At 37.8% G+C, this 19,169-nt stretch overlaps 1 protein-coding gene across 4 annotated transcripts in view; it reads left to right on the top strand.

Moving 5' to 3' along the window:
* Window positions 1–19,169, top strand: part of SPIN1 (spindlin 1) — a 56,828-nt gene that overhangs the window by 16,086 nt on the left and 21,573 nt on the right. For 3 of the 4 annotated variants that reach the window (XM_084504761.1, XM_084504758.1, XM_084504760.1), the window contains exon 2: window positions 16,177–16,398. In XM_084504761.1, the coding sequence (XP_084360887.1) occupies window positions 16,347–16,398 (52 nt within the window). In that variant the 5' untranslated portion in view covers window positions 16,177–16,346. Of the gene's footprint in view, window positions 1–983; window positions 1,064–16,176; window positions 16,399–19,169 lie in introns of all 4 variants that reach the window. The other variant, XM_084504759.1, reaches the window with a different exon arrangement.

The following is a 19,169-nucleotide window of genomic DNA, read 5'->3' on the forward strand; positions in this document are numbered from 1 at the left end:
AAATTACTGTATTTTTGCTCCATAAGGATCTGTTGCAATGGTTGCATGTTCTTTTGGGAAAATAAATGTTAAACCTATTAGAAGTATTTTTTTAAACATAGTGAGATATAGTGGGGGAGTTGTGTTGAAACAAGTGTCTGGCTATTGCAATTTACATCAGTGGATATCTGTAAGCCTTCAAAAGTTCCTTGCGTAATCTGCTAATGTGTCTTTATAGGTGTTCCATAGAAAATCCAAATATTTAAATGTTTAGATTATTAAAAATATCTGTTTTATTATAACAGTAAATCTTTCACTTAGAAGTAGTTAGCATGGTTGGGATATGACAGTAAAGCTTGTGGAACACTTTGGCGGGTGGTAGGTGCTGAATATATGGGAAAATGCGGTAAATCAGTTTCTCATACTCTTTTCAGGAAAGAAATCTTATTGAATAGCCCTGTACCATATGAATTAAAAAGCAAAGCAGCTCTCACGTTGATTTGAAAAAGAACAAAGTCACTTTATTTCATCAATCACTTCTTTAAATGAAAAACATTGTTTGCTTTAACCTGCTTATGGAAGCTGTTAAGTACCAAAAATAAATTATGGTTGTGTACTGAGAGGTAGTTTTCAGTAGGTTGGTTTCTTCAGCTGTTGATGGTTCTTATAGACATAAAATGTACCATGGTCTCCTGGGCAGTTCTGATAAACAAACCATGCTTAGCACATCTTCTGGGATTCGTTTTCATTCATGTTCCATTAGTGATACAAAAGGTAAAATGGAAGCATGCTTACAAAATTTGACAGAAGATTTTTAGGCAGCATACTTCCTTAAAAATAAAGATGGAAAATGTATAGGAACAGTATAGAAACACAAAACTTAGAAAGTATGGCTTGAGCTTTAATCAGCATTCTGTCAAATAAAGAGATTAAAATAGATGGCCTTGAAGACTTCTCAAAATGGTCTGCTTCTCTAACGTGCTGTTTCATTATATGCTTTACAGGGAGGGGGAAAGCACTTACCTGTCTGTGAAGCCTTCAGCATACACAATAGCTCAGAAACATCTGGAAAAACTATAGACTGGTAATGCAGACATCTTTAGGAAAACTGTTGCCTTGTTTTTATATAAGCTGGTAATCACTATTTTTAGAAACAAAAGAAAATGCTGATAACTGAAGTAAAACTCGAGAGTTCGGTCAATTACTTGCTTTTTTGTTAGGGTATGTGTTTGTTTCAAAACAAGTTTTTTTAATTTGGTGATATGGCGTGGATCATTTTGTTTACTGTAGAGGAAAATGTTATCCTGCCCCTGTTTTTAAAACAAAACAAAGAGTCTTTCTTAAATCATATGAAGAGAATTGAACAATGTGATAAATTAGTCTTAGGATAGCCAGGATCATCATATTCTTACTGTGTTCGGACTGGACCACTGGCATATTAGTAGAATTAGGTGTTAAGGCTTCTAATGGAAGAAATAAAATTCACCAACTTGTTAGTGAAGTCATAACCCAACTGCTGGTGTCCTGGAAAATTAAAGGAATAGGATAGATTTGTTTTCTAACAAATATTACATTTTTTTCTTGTGTTATTACAGCAAGGCACATCCTCTAACTCTAACAGTATGACAAAAAAAAAAAAATCTTACAGAAATAGGATTACATTAAATCACAATGTTACCTTTTCATGATTTCATTATACTGGGTTAGTAGGACACCTCAGCAGTGTTGGTCGTGGAACTTGATTCCAGCCAGCTCTGTGTGTGAAAAGATCTGTAATGCACTGGAAACGGAGAATATTAAAAGATGATTGCACAAGCTGAATGTTAAAGCTGATGGTCTGGGGAACCTTTCAGCCTCAATATTTATACCTAGAAAAGTTAGCTTCTCTTCTAGAGAACTAGCAAGATCCAACTTTGTGACTCTTTTGTAAGGAGGTGTAGCTCACATGACCAAGGCTGAATTACATTATAGTAATCTTTCATTTAAAAAAAATAAAAATCAAAAATCCAATGCATTGCTAATGGAACTAGTTAGCATGAGGAACTGTGTTTCTGAAGATCTTCTAGAAATAGCTGTATTAGTAGAGAAGATCAAGAATGATTTTGGAATGCTAAGATCCTACTAAGTGCATCATGAGAGGTAGATGCTGAGTTGCTGGACAGCTGGGCCAAGTGTTTAGTGTGGTGTTCACAGCTGGAATGTTTGGCTTTTAGAATGGTATTAACAATGCCTAAAGCATTTCTTAATACCATTTAATTAAATAAAAATAAAAAGTGGTTTTGGTTGTCACAAATTGTGTGCCTGTGTGCACTGTTTCAAGAAAGCAAGAACAATAAGCAGGTCATAGAGTCCCAGAAAGGTTTGGGTTAAAAGGGACCTTAAAGACCACCAGGTTCCAACCCCCCTGCCATAGGCAGAGACACATCTGTCTAGACCAGGTTGCTCAAAGCCCCACCCAGCCTGGTCTTCAACACATCCAGGCATCCACAGCTTCTCTGGGCAACCTGTTCCACCGCCTCGCCACCCTCTGAGTAAAGAATTCCCTCCTATCATCTAATCTAAATCTACCTTCTTTTAGGTTAAAGCCATTGCAATGAGTCCTAACGCTGCACTCTCTGATAAATAGTTCTTCTCCATCTGTCTTTAGATACTTAGTCAGAAAGAACAATGTTATGTGACTGCCTCCCATAGAAAGGGCAAGGGACAATTTCTCTTCTTCCCAAGGTGGGAACAAGAACAGATTTCCTGTTGATCTGCAACTGACAGTCTTAATTCACTGACTTTATAAAACAGGAAAACTTTTATCTCTTTCACTAGAAATGTTGACAATCTTACTAATTCTCTATACCTAAAAACTGTTGCTTGGTTAGTGTATGTGAAGTGCTTATGTGATAATCACACTTTAACTTGTTTTCATCTGTTCTAGATAAATATTTTCTGCTTGTAGTGCTGTTCCACCTTTCAAACCTGTAAAGTGAAGATGTCATCCTGAGTTACTAGTATAGTTATTTTGCTGTAACCAGTAATGTATGTATGGATACGTGTGCTTAAAATTCATTCTTACCAGTGATTTTCATTAGCTCTCTTCCGAAGCATTTGCTCTGAATGGTTAGGACAACTTCTTTTCAGTCACTTTAATTCATCAAGAGATAAAGGCTGATGTGATTAGGGCTAATAAAGTGTTATTTGACAGCACTTTGTTCCTTAACGATATTAACTCATTTTGGTCCATTTTGCAGAATTTGGTAAAATTACACTTTTTAAACAGGAAGGAGATGTGAAAAACACTTCCAAATTCGTTTTGTTTGTCCTTAAAGTTGTGACTCATAATTTAAAATCAAAACTACGAGCCATTGAGTTCTATGCATTGTAATGAAAAATTATGCTGGGATTATCTAACTATTTTTTCGAATACTATTTTGAAAGCTTATATATACGCCTATTCTTCTATAACTTTAAGAGAATATGTGTAACTGCTTGCATGTGTCCTGCATCGTGCAGTAGCATGGCTTAAAACTCTTCAATATTTAATTGAAAGTGATCTATGACTTGTCAAGTATCAGGTTAAGTTTTTGGTCAAATGCGGTTCATTATTAAGATTCACTTAAGGTTCGTTATTATGATACACTGCAATGAGTGTGACTTAAGAGCTGAATGAACGGAAGAGAAGAATTAACAGAACTTCTGTTATACAAACAATTTATGAATGCGGGTGACATTGTGAATTGTCCTGGTTTCCGTTAGGACAGAGCTAATTTTCCTCCTGGTAGCTGATAGGGTGCTATGTTTTTGGATTAGGATGAGAAGAGTGCTGATAACATGCTGATGTTTTAATTGTTGCAGAGCAGTGCTTACACCAAGCCAAGGACGTCTCAGCTTCTCACTGTCCTGCCAGCAGGCAGGCTGGGGGTGCAGCAAGAGCTGGGAGGGGACAGACCCAGGACAGGTGACCCAAACTGGCCAAAGGGGTATTCCATACCGTATGGGGTCATGCTGAGCAATAGATAGGAATGGGGGGGCCGGACTGCTCGGGGATAGGCTGGGCATCGGTCAGCAGGTGGTGAGCAATTGCATTGTGCATCACTTGTTTCGTACACACTATTGTTACTAGTACTGTTATCATCATTATTGTTATTTTTCTGTCTTAATGAACTGTCTTTATCTCAACCCACAGGCTTCACTTTCCCATTTCTCTTTCCCATCCCAGAGAGGGAGGGAGGAGGGTGAGTGAACAGCTGTGTGGTGTTTAGCTGCCGGCGGGTTAAACCACAACAATTGTAACTGATACTTCAATGGGTGAAAAGAGGGAGGAGAATCTGATTTGAAAACTTTGCAGAAACATGTTTTCTCTAACGAAAAGATGGAAAGACCAGTATTCAGCAGTTGGTCAGAACTGGTTGGTGTAAGATTAGAGATTTAAAATTGTTTTCACTTACTGCATTTTGGAATTAACATGGCATGCTGGCAGGATGGTACTGTGGTTGGTAAGTGATGCTACAGAAGCTATATAGAATTTTGTGGTACTGCAATTCTGTTTATGCTGGAAGCTGCTTTGTGTTTAAATTTGGAAGTGTTCGTTTGGAATTGCTTTTGTTTGCCCAAGATGGACCATTAAAGTTTGCTCCTTTTAATGCTAGATGTATGCATTAAACTAACTGAACTTCTAAGAAAGTTTCAACCAAAATTGCTTCTTTGTCTTCATGATGATATAACAAAGAAAAATATTTTTTTTCCCTGGAGAAACTGTAGCCTTCTGGATCTTATTTGACCTTTTAAATAAGAGAGGTGTAACAGGCTTATTCAAGAGTGTGTGTATATGTGTATATATATGTCTTTGATAAGGACATGGTGTTATTACTAATGAAAAAATAGTGAAGTAGTAATGAAGAACATCAACTCTGAACAATTAAACAGTGAGCAATTCCTGTTCATGCATATTTAGCAGTGACCTACTGGGGTTTGGCAACAGAGCTCTCTCTAAGTTCTTACATATGTTTTCTTTCTATCCAGCATTGTGTGGGCTGGGTAGGATTGTGACCATAATTTGGGAGTGTGGCATTTGTTGTGCTGCTGAAGACCAGAGAGGCTTTGTCTGTTTGTATTCTCTGTTCTGCTTTGTGTGTTTTTCTTTTATTTTAATAGATTTGTTTTTGACTGAAATGCAGGTTTTCTCAGGGGTGATGGCTAAAAGGTATTTGTGACAAGTAGCCCTCACTGAGAAAACCTAAACCCCAGGCAAGCATGTATTATAACCAGCTTTACAAATAGGCTTAGACAGAAAAAAATGCTGCAGTGATTCCGAGAGTATTGGTGTGAGGAACTATGTAAAAAAAATTTGTGTGTGTGTGTGCAAATGTATAAATATATCAGTATATGCAGGGAAGAGTGGAATCTGTAGGGAATAATACAGGAAGAGGGTGTAAGGCAGTGCTTGGGAAGTAAGGTCTTTAAACCATGTTTAAAAAGGAGTGAAAAGCTTGTTTTGCTTGCATTGAACACGCTTGGAGTGGTAGCTTTAGAAACTATAGTGCAACAACATGTTTTTGACAGATAAAGAGACCTAGGCAATCTGGAAGGATAACTGATGCGTAATGAATGCGGAGAGCCAGGCAAGGTGGGTGCTGACAGTGGCAGAGACTTCTTAACCTGATACTTTCAATAGAAGTGCTTCATTGTACCTATACAGTATTAACAGGCCTTTCTGTTATGCAATCATTAGGGCTTATCTCACATCTCAAACAGCGTTATCATTGTACTGAAAATACTGTGAACTGTGAGAGGAGCATAGCTCTAGAGAACATGGCAAAAATTAGCTGTATTTTTGTGTTCAGAGAAGTACAGAACTGAAGTGCACAGCTGGGCGATTTGTTGGACTTAGGGTTACTGTAAGTGGGATTACATCAGTCTGGTAGCCAGTCACTATTGGGGTTCCACAGTAAAATGGGGCTCCATTTTAGGGCCAATCTCCTTTAATCTTTTTATAACATTATAATGAGTGGTGTCTGTTCCACTCTGCCCTTACCTCAAGTACTTGTGCGAAGTTTGGGGTGCCACAGTATGAGAAGGACATAAAACTATTAGAGAGTATCTAAAGGAGGGCTGCGAAGATGGTGAAGGGTGTACAGGGCAAGACATGTACATAGCAGCTGAGGTCCCCTGGTTTGCTCAGCCCCGAGCAGAGCAGGCTGAGGGGAGGCCTCATGGCGGCGGCCTGCAGCTCCCTCACAAGGGGAGTGGAGGGGAAGGCGCTGAGCTCTGCTCTCTGGGGACTCTGAGACGGAACAGCATGGAGCTGGAACAGGGGAGGGTCAGGCTGGGGTAGGGAAATGGTCTGCACCCAGAGGGTGGTCGGGCACCGGGACAGGCTTCCCAGGGCAGTGGTCACAGCACTGAGCTGGTGAAGGTCAGGAGACGCTTGGACACTGCTCTCAGATGCATGGTTTGGTTTTTATGTGGTCCTGTGTGGAGCCAGGAGTTGAACTCAAAGACCTTGTGCGTCCTTTCCAGCTCAGGATATTATATGATTCTGTGATGCTAGAGTGAAGCAAATCTAATGGGTGCAAGACTTTCCTATTAAGTAAGAATTAAATATTAAAAGCAATGTGTTGTAGCAAGTACCAGGAATCCTACTGGGGGGCGGGGGGGGGAGGGGAGGAATTGTATTGATTTAGCAATGTAGAGTAACGGGAAATTTTTCCATAATCTTCTGTAGAATAAGAATTGCGCTTTACACATGTTTTGTACACCAAAAAAAGTCAAATTTAATGTAGGTGTGTCCAGGCTTGTTTTCTTTTTTGAACTTCATAGATGAGGTTCAAATACTTCCACAGATATTTCACAAGTACACAAATACTGTGTGCTGCTTCTTGTCTGTGTGTTTAGCTTGGATGTTATTTGAGCATTTTCTTCATTACTGTGAAATATGAAAGTAAGTAAAATGTTTATCTTGGAGTTTTAGTAGTGAAGGCCACAATTGTTCATGTTGCAGTTATTACGTAACTTTATATGTTGTAAAGCAAATAGCTTTATCAGTTTTCTTTGATTGAAAATGTCCTGGGGTTCTACTTCCCACTTTCACTTCAGTTTAACAGATCTTACTCCTAAGAGAATCTGTAGTAGCATCAGGCAATTAAACACATAAAATGACTGATATGTGACCCAAGTCAGAAGTTTAAACCTAAAACTTATGTCCAATGATATTGGTGTCAAAATTTTCACTTGTAATTATTTTGTAATTAAATTTTGATGCTGCATAATGTGTAGATGACACATACGTAAACATCAAGGTTCTGCTTGAGAACACGATGAGTTAAGAATCTTTCTGTGTTAGGTAGCAGAGACATCCAATTCTATTCCGTAACTTCTGGGTGGCAGTCTGTCTAGGGTAACTGCTAATTCTGACACTGCTTTGTTCTGAATGTCCAGTTATAGTGCTTTCTAAAAGTAGTCCTTTGACCATTATAAAGTCAGCATGAATATAGAGGTGTTTTTCTAAACTGCCCTGTTAACAAGTTACCTCTTAAAATTATAGTAAATTCTAATAAATTCTATGCTTAATCCTTTATCCTCTGATGTTAACTTCATGCTAGAGTAGAAAACTCATAATGGCAAGGCTTGTTTTGTTAAGCATTGACCTCCTAGCTCTGTAGACATAGAAAGCAGGGTTTCATTTTCATAACTGCACGCTAAAGCTTCCTGCACAGTGGTATCTTGAACTACTTTGAACAGAGATTGGAGGTTTAATAAATAGGACTTTTTTCACATTACACTGAAATTCTTACTGGACTTTATATATAGGAAACTTAAGATGATGTCATCCAGAGGAACCTTGGCAGGCCTGTGCAATACTCATGCAGTACAACACAGCCAAGTCCAGGGTCCTGCACCCGAGCCAGCGCAATCCCCAGTGTCAATACCGATTGGGTGATGAATGGATTGCAAGCAGCCCTGCAGAGTTGGCTTTTGGGAGGTACTGGTGGATGAAAAATTGCATATGAGCTGGGAATGTGTGCTTGCAGCCCAGAAGGCCAATTGTATCCTGGGCCACATCAAAAATATCTAGATGATCTTTCAGGTTCTTCCCAACACAAACAATTTTGTGATTTTTCAGATGCTTCTAGGCATTTCTTTGATGGATCAAGCTTCAATTTCTGCTTTTGTTTGCTAAGAACCTTTGGACAATTTGTTCTAAAGGCTTTTTACTCCCCCACTGAAGACAGAAAATTCAAGCTGGTACAACCTAAAACTTGGTAACGTTAAAGGTAAATACCAGTTCTCTTGTGATGTGTTCAAACATACATAAGCCTACTTGAACACACGACTGAATGTTTTAAAATATTCAGTCATCCACATAAAAGTGTGTGCAAAGGAATAAAATCCTTCATTTGGAAGGGACCTTCAAAGACCATGCAGTCCAACAGTCAGACCTCTGCAGAGCTAACCAGAAGTTAAAGTATGTTATTCATGTCTGTTGTATATCCAAATGCCTCTTGAACGCTGACAGGCTTGAGGAATCAGCCACCTCCCTAGGAAGCCTGTTCCAGTGTTTGACCACCCTCACGGTACAGATTTTTTTCGTGCTGTCCAGTCTGAACCTCCCCTGGCACAGCCTTGTGCCATTCCCATGCGTCCTGCCATGGGTTCCCAGGTAGCAGAGGCTGGCACCTCCCTCTGCAATTCCCCTCCTCAGGTTGTTGCAGAGGGACTTTGAGGTCACCTCTTGGCCGCTGCCTCTTCTCCAGAATGGACAACCCAAGTGTCCTCAGCCTCTCCTCATGCAACATCCCTTCCAGACCTTTTACCAGCTTTGCCATCCTCTGGAATACTGAGAAAAAGGGAAAGAAATAATGTGAAGTTCACGTGCAGTAGTACTACAGTGCATGCTGGGCTCATGTGCCTAAATGTTGACTAATTTTAGCTATCTATCTGTACTAGGTCTGGACTGTTTTTTTTTGTTTTGTTTGTTTGTTTGTTTTTTTTTAAAAAAGTTAAATGGATCTGAGGTACATGTGTGTTTTCACTGGACAGATGTGCATGTAGCCATAAGGCTGTGACAGACAGCTCACCTGCTAGTCGCGTCATCTCAGGACAAATTGTTTGACAAGCTTAATATTCACTGGTTTTACTTGTGACCCACTCAATGAAATCTTTGATATGTATAAATGCAGTGCATTTCGTGCAAACCCCTTGGAACTACAACTATTGTATATCACTTTTAGAAGTTCTTGCATTTTTAAGCCAGAATCCTACATTCATGTTGGATGTAGATTTTTTTTATTGTTTAGGTTAACATACCATATCAAGCCAGTCACATGAGGATGAGATGACATTGCTGTAATTTGTAGATGACAGGGAAGTCTAAAATACTCCTGATTGTGGTAGGGTTTAGATAAGCTCTAAAAATTGCCACTTTGCTATCTTTGAACTCCTGAACTTGAACTCCTACAAAGCGAGAGTTGAGTTCTAGATACCTAAGCTTTCAAAACAGTAGCTTTTAATAAAACAGTAGCTTTTAATATCTGGAGAGACTTTAACCATTATAGCTTTCTAGAAACAGTGCTGAAGGAAGCAATTTCACGGGTGTGGCACTAGTCAGATTCATCCCACGTTCTTGGGAAAACATTTGAATGTCTTGCATTTTATATTTGCCTTTCACATATGGATATTTTGTTTTACAACTGCAACGTATACTTCTGTGACTGTCTTAAATACCCTGCCCTTTGTTATAGGGTGCTTAGAAGAACTAATTTCCTGAACCATTCTCTCTCCAAGTAACATACAGCTTTTCAAGGGACAGATGCCAGCAAAATACAGCCAGTCTTGGTCCTTGAATTGCGTATGGTATATACTTCCTATAATTTATAGCAGTTGTCCAGGATGGAAGAATTGGATACGATCACCCTGTGTTTGTTCGTTTGTTGGTTTGTTTGGTGTTTTTCCATAGAAACTGAAAAATCCTATTTGTTTTCTTGTGTTGTAGAATATTAAGAGGTGGGTGCTGTAATGCAGACAGGAACATGCTTAACAACTTCTGTACCTTTCATCGCCTGCAGCATCTATTTCTGTAAGCGTAAGGGTAATGCAAACTAGGCTAAAAATTATTCTATAAGGTTTCAGAGGAAATAACATATTTTTAGCATTTAACCTGTAACAATCCTTTAAAGCCAGAAATAGGTGCATTATATGATGCAGAGTGAGAATCCTATGCTCTTATGCTTTCTGCACCAATATTTTTAGTACAGTTTTGAACTGTAGTATGAAAGTTCTCAAAGTTAGTCTTGTGAGATGGTATTTTGATATTAGAAGGGTGATCACTGAGCCCCTGAAATTTAAAATACCAAAATTATTTACAATACCAGTTTGTACTACTGGATCTAATGAAGTTCATCCTGATGCCTCTACAGAGTGGCTGAATTATGTACTCCATCCGAGTTTGTTTTAAATTAAATCTGTTGCAAAAATAAGAGCTCTTAAATGCTAAGTTGGATGAAGTAAGGGAGACCAAGTGTTTTAATAGTATACATTATGATGAAAATTGAGTGGAAATAGAGAAAAAATTATTCTGTTACTGCAGTAACAGCTACATCTTGGTAATTCAAGGGAAAAAACAGGTAGAGACAGGAAACACTGGAAATGGTACTTGGAGGATTTTTTATTTTTTATTTTCTGTGTAAGACCTTTAAATGCAGTCTTCGAGAGCTACCATTTGTATGTGTTGTTGCAAAATTATACTAATACATAAGTTCCCTGCTGTACTTCAAAACAAAAAACTCCAGGTTTCACCCAAAATACCGTTTTTAATTTCAGTAAAGCTACAGTAAAGACCTGTGCTTGAAAGCTGGCTTAGACAAAACTTGTTCAAATAGTTGCCTGAGATAGCTTTACAAAGCATACTAATCTTAGAAGTCTACCTGTCTTGTTCTAAATCATTTGGAGTTGTCAGTAATACCTGTGGGGGGAGTATTGGGATAATTGTCAAATTAATATACTGCTTATAGTTTTTCTACTTTTTTTTGTTTTTCTACAATTCCTAAATGATCTCAGTTTCTCTGGTTCTGTGCTATATTGGGAAGTTTTTGTCTCCAGAATTTACAAACTGTCCACTTTTTCTTTGTTATGTTAAAATTTTTATCTAATCTTTCCATTTGTTTATGCTAATAAAAAGGTATTTATAATCAAAAACTGCAGTGTGCTGTCTCTTGCAGTGGACACAAAGTACAGGAGTTTGCTGAAAGGTTAAAACAATTTTTTCAGGTCCAAAATAATTGTATATTTTTTTCTGTTATGTTAGTGGAACATTTTATTGTGCTAGCCTTTAATAAAATCATCATATTACTTTTTCTTTGCTTTATGAATATGAAGATACTTAAGAAAACAAACAAACAAAAACAGTAGTGTTTCTTTCCCTTTAGCAGAAATGGTATATTGTTTACAGTCCCTTTCTCCCTAGAAGTCACATGTAGAGGCACCCTATCAACAAAAAGTAATTTGCACAAGTTTCAGGTTGTCGGTCTTCTGTTGAATAATCTGCAGTTGCATCAATGTAGCATTGTAGATAGAAAATAATTTTATTTCTTAAGTGTGTATTTGTTTATTTTTGTTTGTATATATACACAGAGTCGTATGCCAGTGCTATTTGTTTTTGTACAATTCTAGATGAATAACACACCTATGGGTAGAAGAAAAACTGTATAGGATATTGAGGGAAGGGAAACACTTGATTTGGAGTCTGTCTGTTGATAGATCCAGAGTTGAAATGTATTGCTCTTTATCATTGTCAACTGTAAATCACCTTTGTGTTTACAGGTTCATGTACTCTTATCTTTTTTTTCTCAGCTGTTAATACTTTTATGAAGCCTTAGTGATAGGAATTAAAGTTTTTAATAACTAATTTGCTGATGAGTCTGTAGGTTACTTATACTTCAAAGCAGACTTGTAATTTGAATGATTGAATTCTCACAGCATGTGAAAGCTTTTCTTTTTCTGGTTTTTGTTTGTTTTTAAGTAACACTAACTGAAAGTAGTCATGTATTTTTATCCTCCCAGTTATTTAGGGGATATTCTAACATTAAGATCCTGCTTAGGGGAGGGTGTGTGTGCAGAAGACTTGAATGCAATCATCCTTTTTGTTCCTGTGGTAAAATGTAAGGAGTCTGTGTTGAGATGCCTGCGTCATCCCAGTAGCTTGTGCTGAAACCATGGTTCTACTCCAGTTGCAGTGTATACCAGCAGCTCCGAGCCGAGTTGCACAGATCAAAATGTTACTTAGCAAGACATCTCTTCAGCTGACAGACTTAATTTCAGAATGTCTCCTTTCACGAAGTGGTCTCGGGACATGCAAGGCTGATCCTTCGCTGAACAGACTGTCAGTGCAGGTTTAGAGGGAGCTGCGAGCAAGTGTTAAGAGCCCGCTAGGTGGTGCCAGAAGGCCTGCTCACTGGCAGCTCTTGAAGCTGTAACAGACCTTAGAAGGCAGAAGCCTGTAGTTAATATCAGAGGTGTATATTTTGAATTTACAGTTCTGTGTCTTAAGTTATACAAGCAACATGTGCTACTACCCTCTGCCTCCTTCCAAACGCTTCCTCCTTGACTGAAGCAGTGCCTCAGAGAGTCTGCCAATACTTGAACAAAAAGTTTCCACCTGTGTTCATGGTGGTTAAAGGTTAGAAGCATCTAAGGCTGTGTTTTCAGTGCCATTTGTGTTGATTATCACAGCTATGATGTTGTGCTACCTAACGTCCCTCTTCCATGGCAACAGCAGGGTCCTGAAGCTTTCAGTAGAATGCAGTAAACATTTTTTGCTATGTGCTGCAGTGAAATATGTGTAATTTAATGGAAAAATAAACATGAACATGAACTGAAAGTTAAGGTAGAGTATGATTTTAAGTGATTATATTAATTCTGTAGAGTTAAAAGCTCATATGTGTGTTTAATTTTTTCTAAATAATGAAAAGGTTATAGAGGGTGGTTAAACTGCCTTACAGGAAAAGCTGTGTAGTCTGTATGCATGCTGTTTTTTCTTTCTTTTTACCTTTATGGTGGAAAAAATACAGCTTTAACATAGCTCTATTTTTTCAGTCCTAACGCATCTTCCTCCCTATTCTGTTAGTATGATTGTACTATTCTAACCTGGTCTTAGCACTTCTTATTTTGAACAGCCTTCTTAGTTGGTCTTCACAACTGTCAGAGTAAAGCTAAGACAAATTGAATTCATAATGCAACCTTTAGAAAAACACATTTTATTTCATTTTTATTAAAAATAGAGAAGTATACTAGATTGCAGCTGATTCTCTCTGGACTGTAGGAAAAATGGATTTCTCTTATCTGGGTACACAGAGGCTGTGAGACTCGGTATGGCAGCATGTGAGAACGCTGCTGTGAATTCGTTTGTTTTCATAATCAGGAATATTTCTGTGTTAAAGTATTTTGATCTAGCATAAAGTATTTTTGAGTTTGGTGAGGAAAAATTATCTTCATCCTGTGTCCTAGTAAAGTGGTTAAACCAATTGCTTCCTCTTGCATCTTCAAGTGCTGTTTAAACTTCCAGTGTTGTTGCCGTGGTATCCTTCAGCATTGTTGTGTATACAGTGGTAGATTTTGAGAGGAGGTGAAATGTGGAAAAAAATCATATGCTGCTTTAAAAGAATGTTGAACTTTCATTTCACAAATTTGTACAAGTTCCTGACTGAATGTTTAAGTTAATTCTTCTAAACACTGATCTTTCTAAAAACTCTGCTGATTACCAAATCCTTGCTTAAAATAGAAAAATGAGAAATCGGTAAACAGTTTTGTCTCTCTGCTCTTTTTTCCTAGGAGTATTCCTCTGTAATACTCCAACATGCCTAGAAATTAATGAATGTTATTCATGGAAGAATTGGCAAATGCTGTTAGATGTAAATTTGCTCATTTTGCGTAACACTTGGACCATAGCTGAAGGCATGTCCTTGTCTCTTCCCTTACTCAGTAAGGCACAAGCATAAGATACACCTTTTCTCTCAGCTTGGTCAGTGGTTAAGGGTATTCTTTTGTTTTAACGTGTGTATCAAAACTGACAGCAGGCTGCAAAACAGAAATAAAAGGGGGAAAGCCATCTTTTGTTTAACAGATTACAGAGAACATGATTACGGCAATGACATTTCTTCAGGAAAAGGAGCTAAAAAGGATGGTCTGACATAACCTGCTGTCTTAACTGCATACAACCCAAATTTAAAACGCATAATTGAGAGTATTACCTAAGTGTCTCTTAACTGTGGACAGGCGTGGGTCATATATATATATATACATATATACATATATATATATATATATATATATATGTTATCTGTTGTATATCCAAATGCCTCTTGAACGCTGACAGGCTTGAGGAATCAGCCACCTCCCTAGGAAGCCTGTTCCAGTGTTTGACCACCCTCACGGTACAGATTTTTTTCGTGCTGTCCAGTCTGAACCTTCCCTGGCACAGCCTTGTGCCATTCCCATGCGTCCTGCCACGGGTTCCCAGGAAGCAGAGGCTGGCACCTCCCTCTGCCCTCCCCTTCCTCAGGGAGTTGGAGAGAGCCACGAGGTTGCTTTTTGGCCTTCTCTTTTTGAGACCAGATAACCATAGTGTCCTCAGCCTCCTACACAGGATATGCCTTCTATCCCTTTTACCAGCTTTGTTGCCTTCTCTGAGATCTTTCATGTACCTTAACGTCCTTTTATGTTGTGGAGCCTAGAACTGCATGCAATGTTCAACATGAGGCTGTACCAATGCTAAATGTAACAGGAAAATCACCATTTTTCACCAACTGACTCTGCTGCATTAATGCACCCCAAAATGTGGTTTCCCTGCTTGGCTGGCAGGGCACATGTCTCATGCTGAGCCTGCTGTCACCAGCACTCCCAGGTCCTTTTCTACTGAGCTGCTGCAGCTGTTTGCCTCCAGTCTGTGCCTGTGTCTGGCATCACTCCATCCCAGGTGCAGCACCCAGTGTTTTCCTGACATTTGTTGAACTTCATGCCATTGCTGATTGCCCGGTGCTCTAGATCCCAGTGCTATCTAGATCCCTCTGCAAGGCATCTCATCCTTCCCAGGAGTCAAGAGCACCTCCCAGTTTCATACCACCAGCAAATTTACTGAGGATGCATTCCACTCCTCCATCCAGATCACTGACAGAAATGCTGAACAGGACTGGCCCAAAATAGAGCCCTCGGGGACGCTGCTAGCGACTGGCCACCTGCAGGATGTAGTCCCATTCACTTAAAAGCCTTTGAGATCTGCTGTCTAGCCAGTTCCACACCAAGTGTGGTGTGTGCCTGTCCCGTTTCAGCTGGACAGTTTGTCCCTCATGGAATTCGTCTGGACAGTATCAAATGCCTTTGTAAAAATCCAGGAAAAACTACATCTACCATTTTCGCTTCATCCACTAAACAGATGATCTTATATGTTATCAAATTAGTGAGAAAAGCCTTTCCTTTTATGAATCTGTGTTGTGTATACCTAATGGTTGTGTTATCACTTGGCACTTTAAGTGACTTGAGTTTACTAGTTGTTGTAACTTAAATCCTCAGTAGGACTGGAAAAAGTTGTCCTCAATTATCTCCTTCATCTAGAGGAATGTAATGACTGAATGTTCTAGGACTCGGGTGACTTTAGAAGTAGAGAATCACCAAGAACATCTGTAGGTCTTCTATGAACCGATGACTTGTTCAGCTAGTTGATCTTGGGTAGTTGTAGTAATGGAGTCTGGTTTTGATACCTCAAAACTCGAGAGTTTTTTTCTGCAGACTTCTTTTTTAAACCTTATGTGGAAAGGTTACTTTGCTATGTGGGTGTGTTTTATTTATAATAAATGGAAATAGCAAGAGCTGAAGCACAACCCTACTGAATGTAGAAACCCTGAAACAAGAAGTTGCGCTTAGTAGATGTTCTTCCCTGTGCTAAGCTAAGTGGTTTTAAAGAAACTTTCATATGTTGTGTGTACTTGATGTTGATCTGATACGGAACTTGACTGAATATGATGGAAAAGCAGCATCCTTATTGTTTGTTTTGCTGTCTACTGGCCTACATGCCCCCTGTTTGGTCAGTGTGTTCAGAATAACAGAATATGAATGAAATTCCAATTGAGCATGAAATCAAAAAATACTGTTTTATTTTAATGCTTATTTTAACGAAGCTTCAAATCAAACTACTTATACTTCACCTGTTTTGTTTTTCAGAGCGATATAACTGAAAGTGCATCTTCTACATTTGAAGAACAATTTTTTCATTGAATAGTGGATTAATAAGTAGCTGTTTTATTTCATAAGAAGAAGGTATCTTGGGATCTGGGAAGAACTGGATTTTCACCCTAGTCCAGCAGCTTTGCTGCTCACTTAAACACAGATGAATGAAGACCCCATTTGGAAAATCACCAGGTCAGCGGTCCAGAGCTGATGCAGGTAAGCCTGTTTTTTGGTTTGCCTTTTTGGTTTGTTTGCTTTCAGGACGTAAAATTGTTCTTACTTTGTAGATTTTTTTTTTTTAATGTATTATTGCCTTTTATAAAGGTGTTGTTATTTCCATCTTAAAAGAGCTCATGTTACAGAAGCTGATAAATTTAATTATGTCTTTTTAATTTAAGTGTTACAGACCAGTATATAAAAAGTATTTAGTAGTCTATAATATCAAAGTCTTAGTAGAACTGTATGTTAAATAAAATTCTGAAGTGGAACTAAATGAGCTTTTTATAGGATTACATTGACATTTTAAGGGGCAAATTCCTCTCTTGCTTATCTCAAAGATTACAGACTATTGCTAGGATGTGTGTTATCTAAATTGAAGATTAGTCAGAAGTATTTAAAAGCAATTCAGAGAAACGCAAAACACAAGTTAGCATTCAGACTTGTATGACCAGTTGGGCTTATTTAAAGTTTTGCAGTTTGGCAAATCTCAGTCAGTCTTGGGTTCTCTATAGGATCATCAGGATTACCAGTGATGGTAAGTAAGGATTATCAGCAATGATGCAACAAAAGCATCAAGTGAGTAAACAAGTATTGTTCAGTATTTTGCTGCTTGGTCCTGCAGAAACTAAGCTAGACTCTTACCTACTTCAGCAGTGCATTCTGTCTGGACTAGCATGCAGGACAGGGCCTAGGAGTTACCATTTGCAAGTTAAGAATTCTATAAACCAGTGTTTGAGGATGAAAATGTTACAGGTGAATGTTCATTCTTCTGTTCGATTATCTGCTTTTTAGTAGTACTTATTTAAGTAATGTAAATTGTTTTGTATATTTAGTCAGTTTTCTGCTATGAAGTGCATTAATAGTTTTTATCTCATGCTGTAAAGTATCTTACTATTTTATACCGAAATGAAACTCGCTAATGACCTGCATAGGAAAAAACTGTAGATGCATGGTGCAGCATATTATCTAACACTAACCATTGTGAAGCGGTGCTTTTCTAAAAATCTCAGTAAACCAAATGAATATCACCTCACACTGGAAAAGGTCAGTTAGCTTTTTAAAATATGCAAGAAGTAGCCCATTCTGGTGGTTTCAGATACTTTACCAATTAATTGCTTCATGCTGAAGCAACTGATGATGGACAATTTCTCTGAAATGTGTTGGTAACTTTGTTTTTACATGTGATTAGCTTCCATTAATGTTTCAAACATGACTTCTGCAAATATTTTTTAATAAATAGTTTCAAAGGAGTGATCCATTGCAGAGTCATAGTCACTTGTTTCAGTGAGTTTTCATCCAGACAGCTGATAAGTTATCCTTCTTCTTGACACTAGCAGAATACCAGTGGGAGGAGAATTGTATTTGTGGGAGGAAAAAAAAAGGAAAACCTCTGTACTGAAGGTTGACTTTAGTACTGATGACTTTGTAAGTATTAGTGAATCACTGCATCCAAGTTCAAAAAATTCAGACACAAAAATTCTAACATTTCCCTTAAAAAAAACTTTATCTATAAATCAATTGTGATATTTTATTATTATCAATAAAAATTATCAATAAAACTACAGTACAGATTTGAAATGTCATAAAATTAAACATATTTAGAGTATGATTGCATGGCTAGATAGTATCTATTAAAAAAAAAGGAAATTTTATTTAAATTTATTGTAGAAAATACTGCTTCCTACTTATCCTTTCAACTGTTTATATATTTTATTTTTCAACTTTTTTTGAAAGGTTCCACTTTCCATTATTATTTCATTGTGGTTTACCCTATGCAAAATCATCAATAAATTTACGCTTGTTTCTTTAGTTGCTCCTTTTGCTTTATAATATTTACAACATTTATTACATTTACAACATTTATTACAACATTTACTGTTTAAATCTTTTTCATTATCAAATTTTCTAATCTTAACTGAGATGTCCTTAAATTTTAGTAACTTGATGAACTGTTATTTAAATATAACCCATAAGTCATATGCATTTGGTCAGCCTCAACTCTTAGCACAGTTGCTGTGTAGGCTTGTGTATTGCCTCTGGCTTTTGTTTTCTTGAAGCAGACAGCTGCTGACCTTTTTCCTATTGTTGCTTTTGGTTTTTACCATATTTGATGGACTGTGTTTCTTTTGGAGAAGCAAATGTGGGGATGCAATTATTTGTTATTTATTACTTGATTATGGATAGGTAGGACAGCAGGCAGCTGTCATTAGAGGGACTGCATAGGCCACTCTGTAACAATGATCAGGCATGAGATTTTATTTTAAAGGCAGATACTTAATTTTAAAGTCAGGAAAGAGAACACTGGCTTATTACAGGAGAAATTTTACTGAGACTGATCACATTTTCCTTTGGGAAGAAAAATAGCAATAATTGAGTTTGTCAGAATTTATAAAATGATTCTGAAGGCAGGAAGTGATATAAATTAAAATTGTAGTAGGATAGTTGTTTTTATTTTTTTTGTATATATTTTTTAATTTGTTTGTTTCTTTTTTAAGTGTTTCTGGCAAAGGAAGCTGTCAAGCACAAGTCAAGTGACAGTGGCTAAATGATGACTGCCTCTTCTTCTAGTGCAGAACTTCCTGTGCTCCATCTTGTGGCCATTGCCCCTTGTCCTGTCCCCACAAACCACTGAAAAGAGGTTGGCCAAATCCCTCTGTCTCCCACACCTCAGGTATTTATACACATAGAGGAGATCCCCTCTCAGTCTTTCTTTCTCCAGGCTGAACAGACCCAGGCCTCTCAGCCTTTCCTCAGAGGGAAGATACTCC

Source organism: Aythya ferina (genome assembly GCF_964211825.1).
Source record: "Aythya ferina genome assembly, chromosome: Z".
Classification (NCBI taxonomy): domain Eukaryota; kingdom Metazoa; phylum Chordata; class Aves; order Anseriformes; family Anatidae; genus Aythya; species Aythya ferina.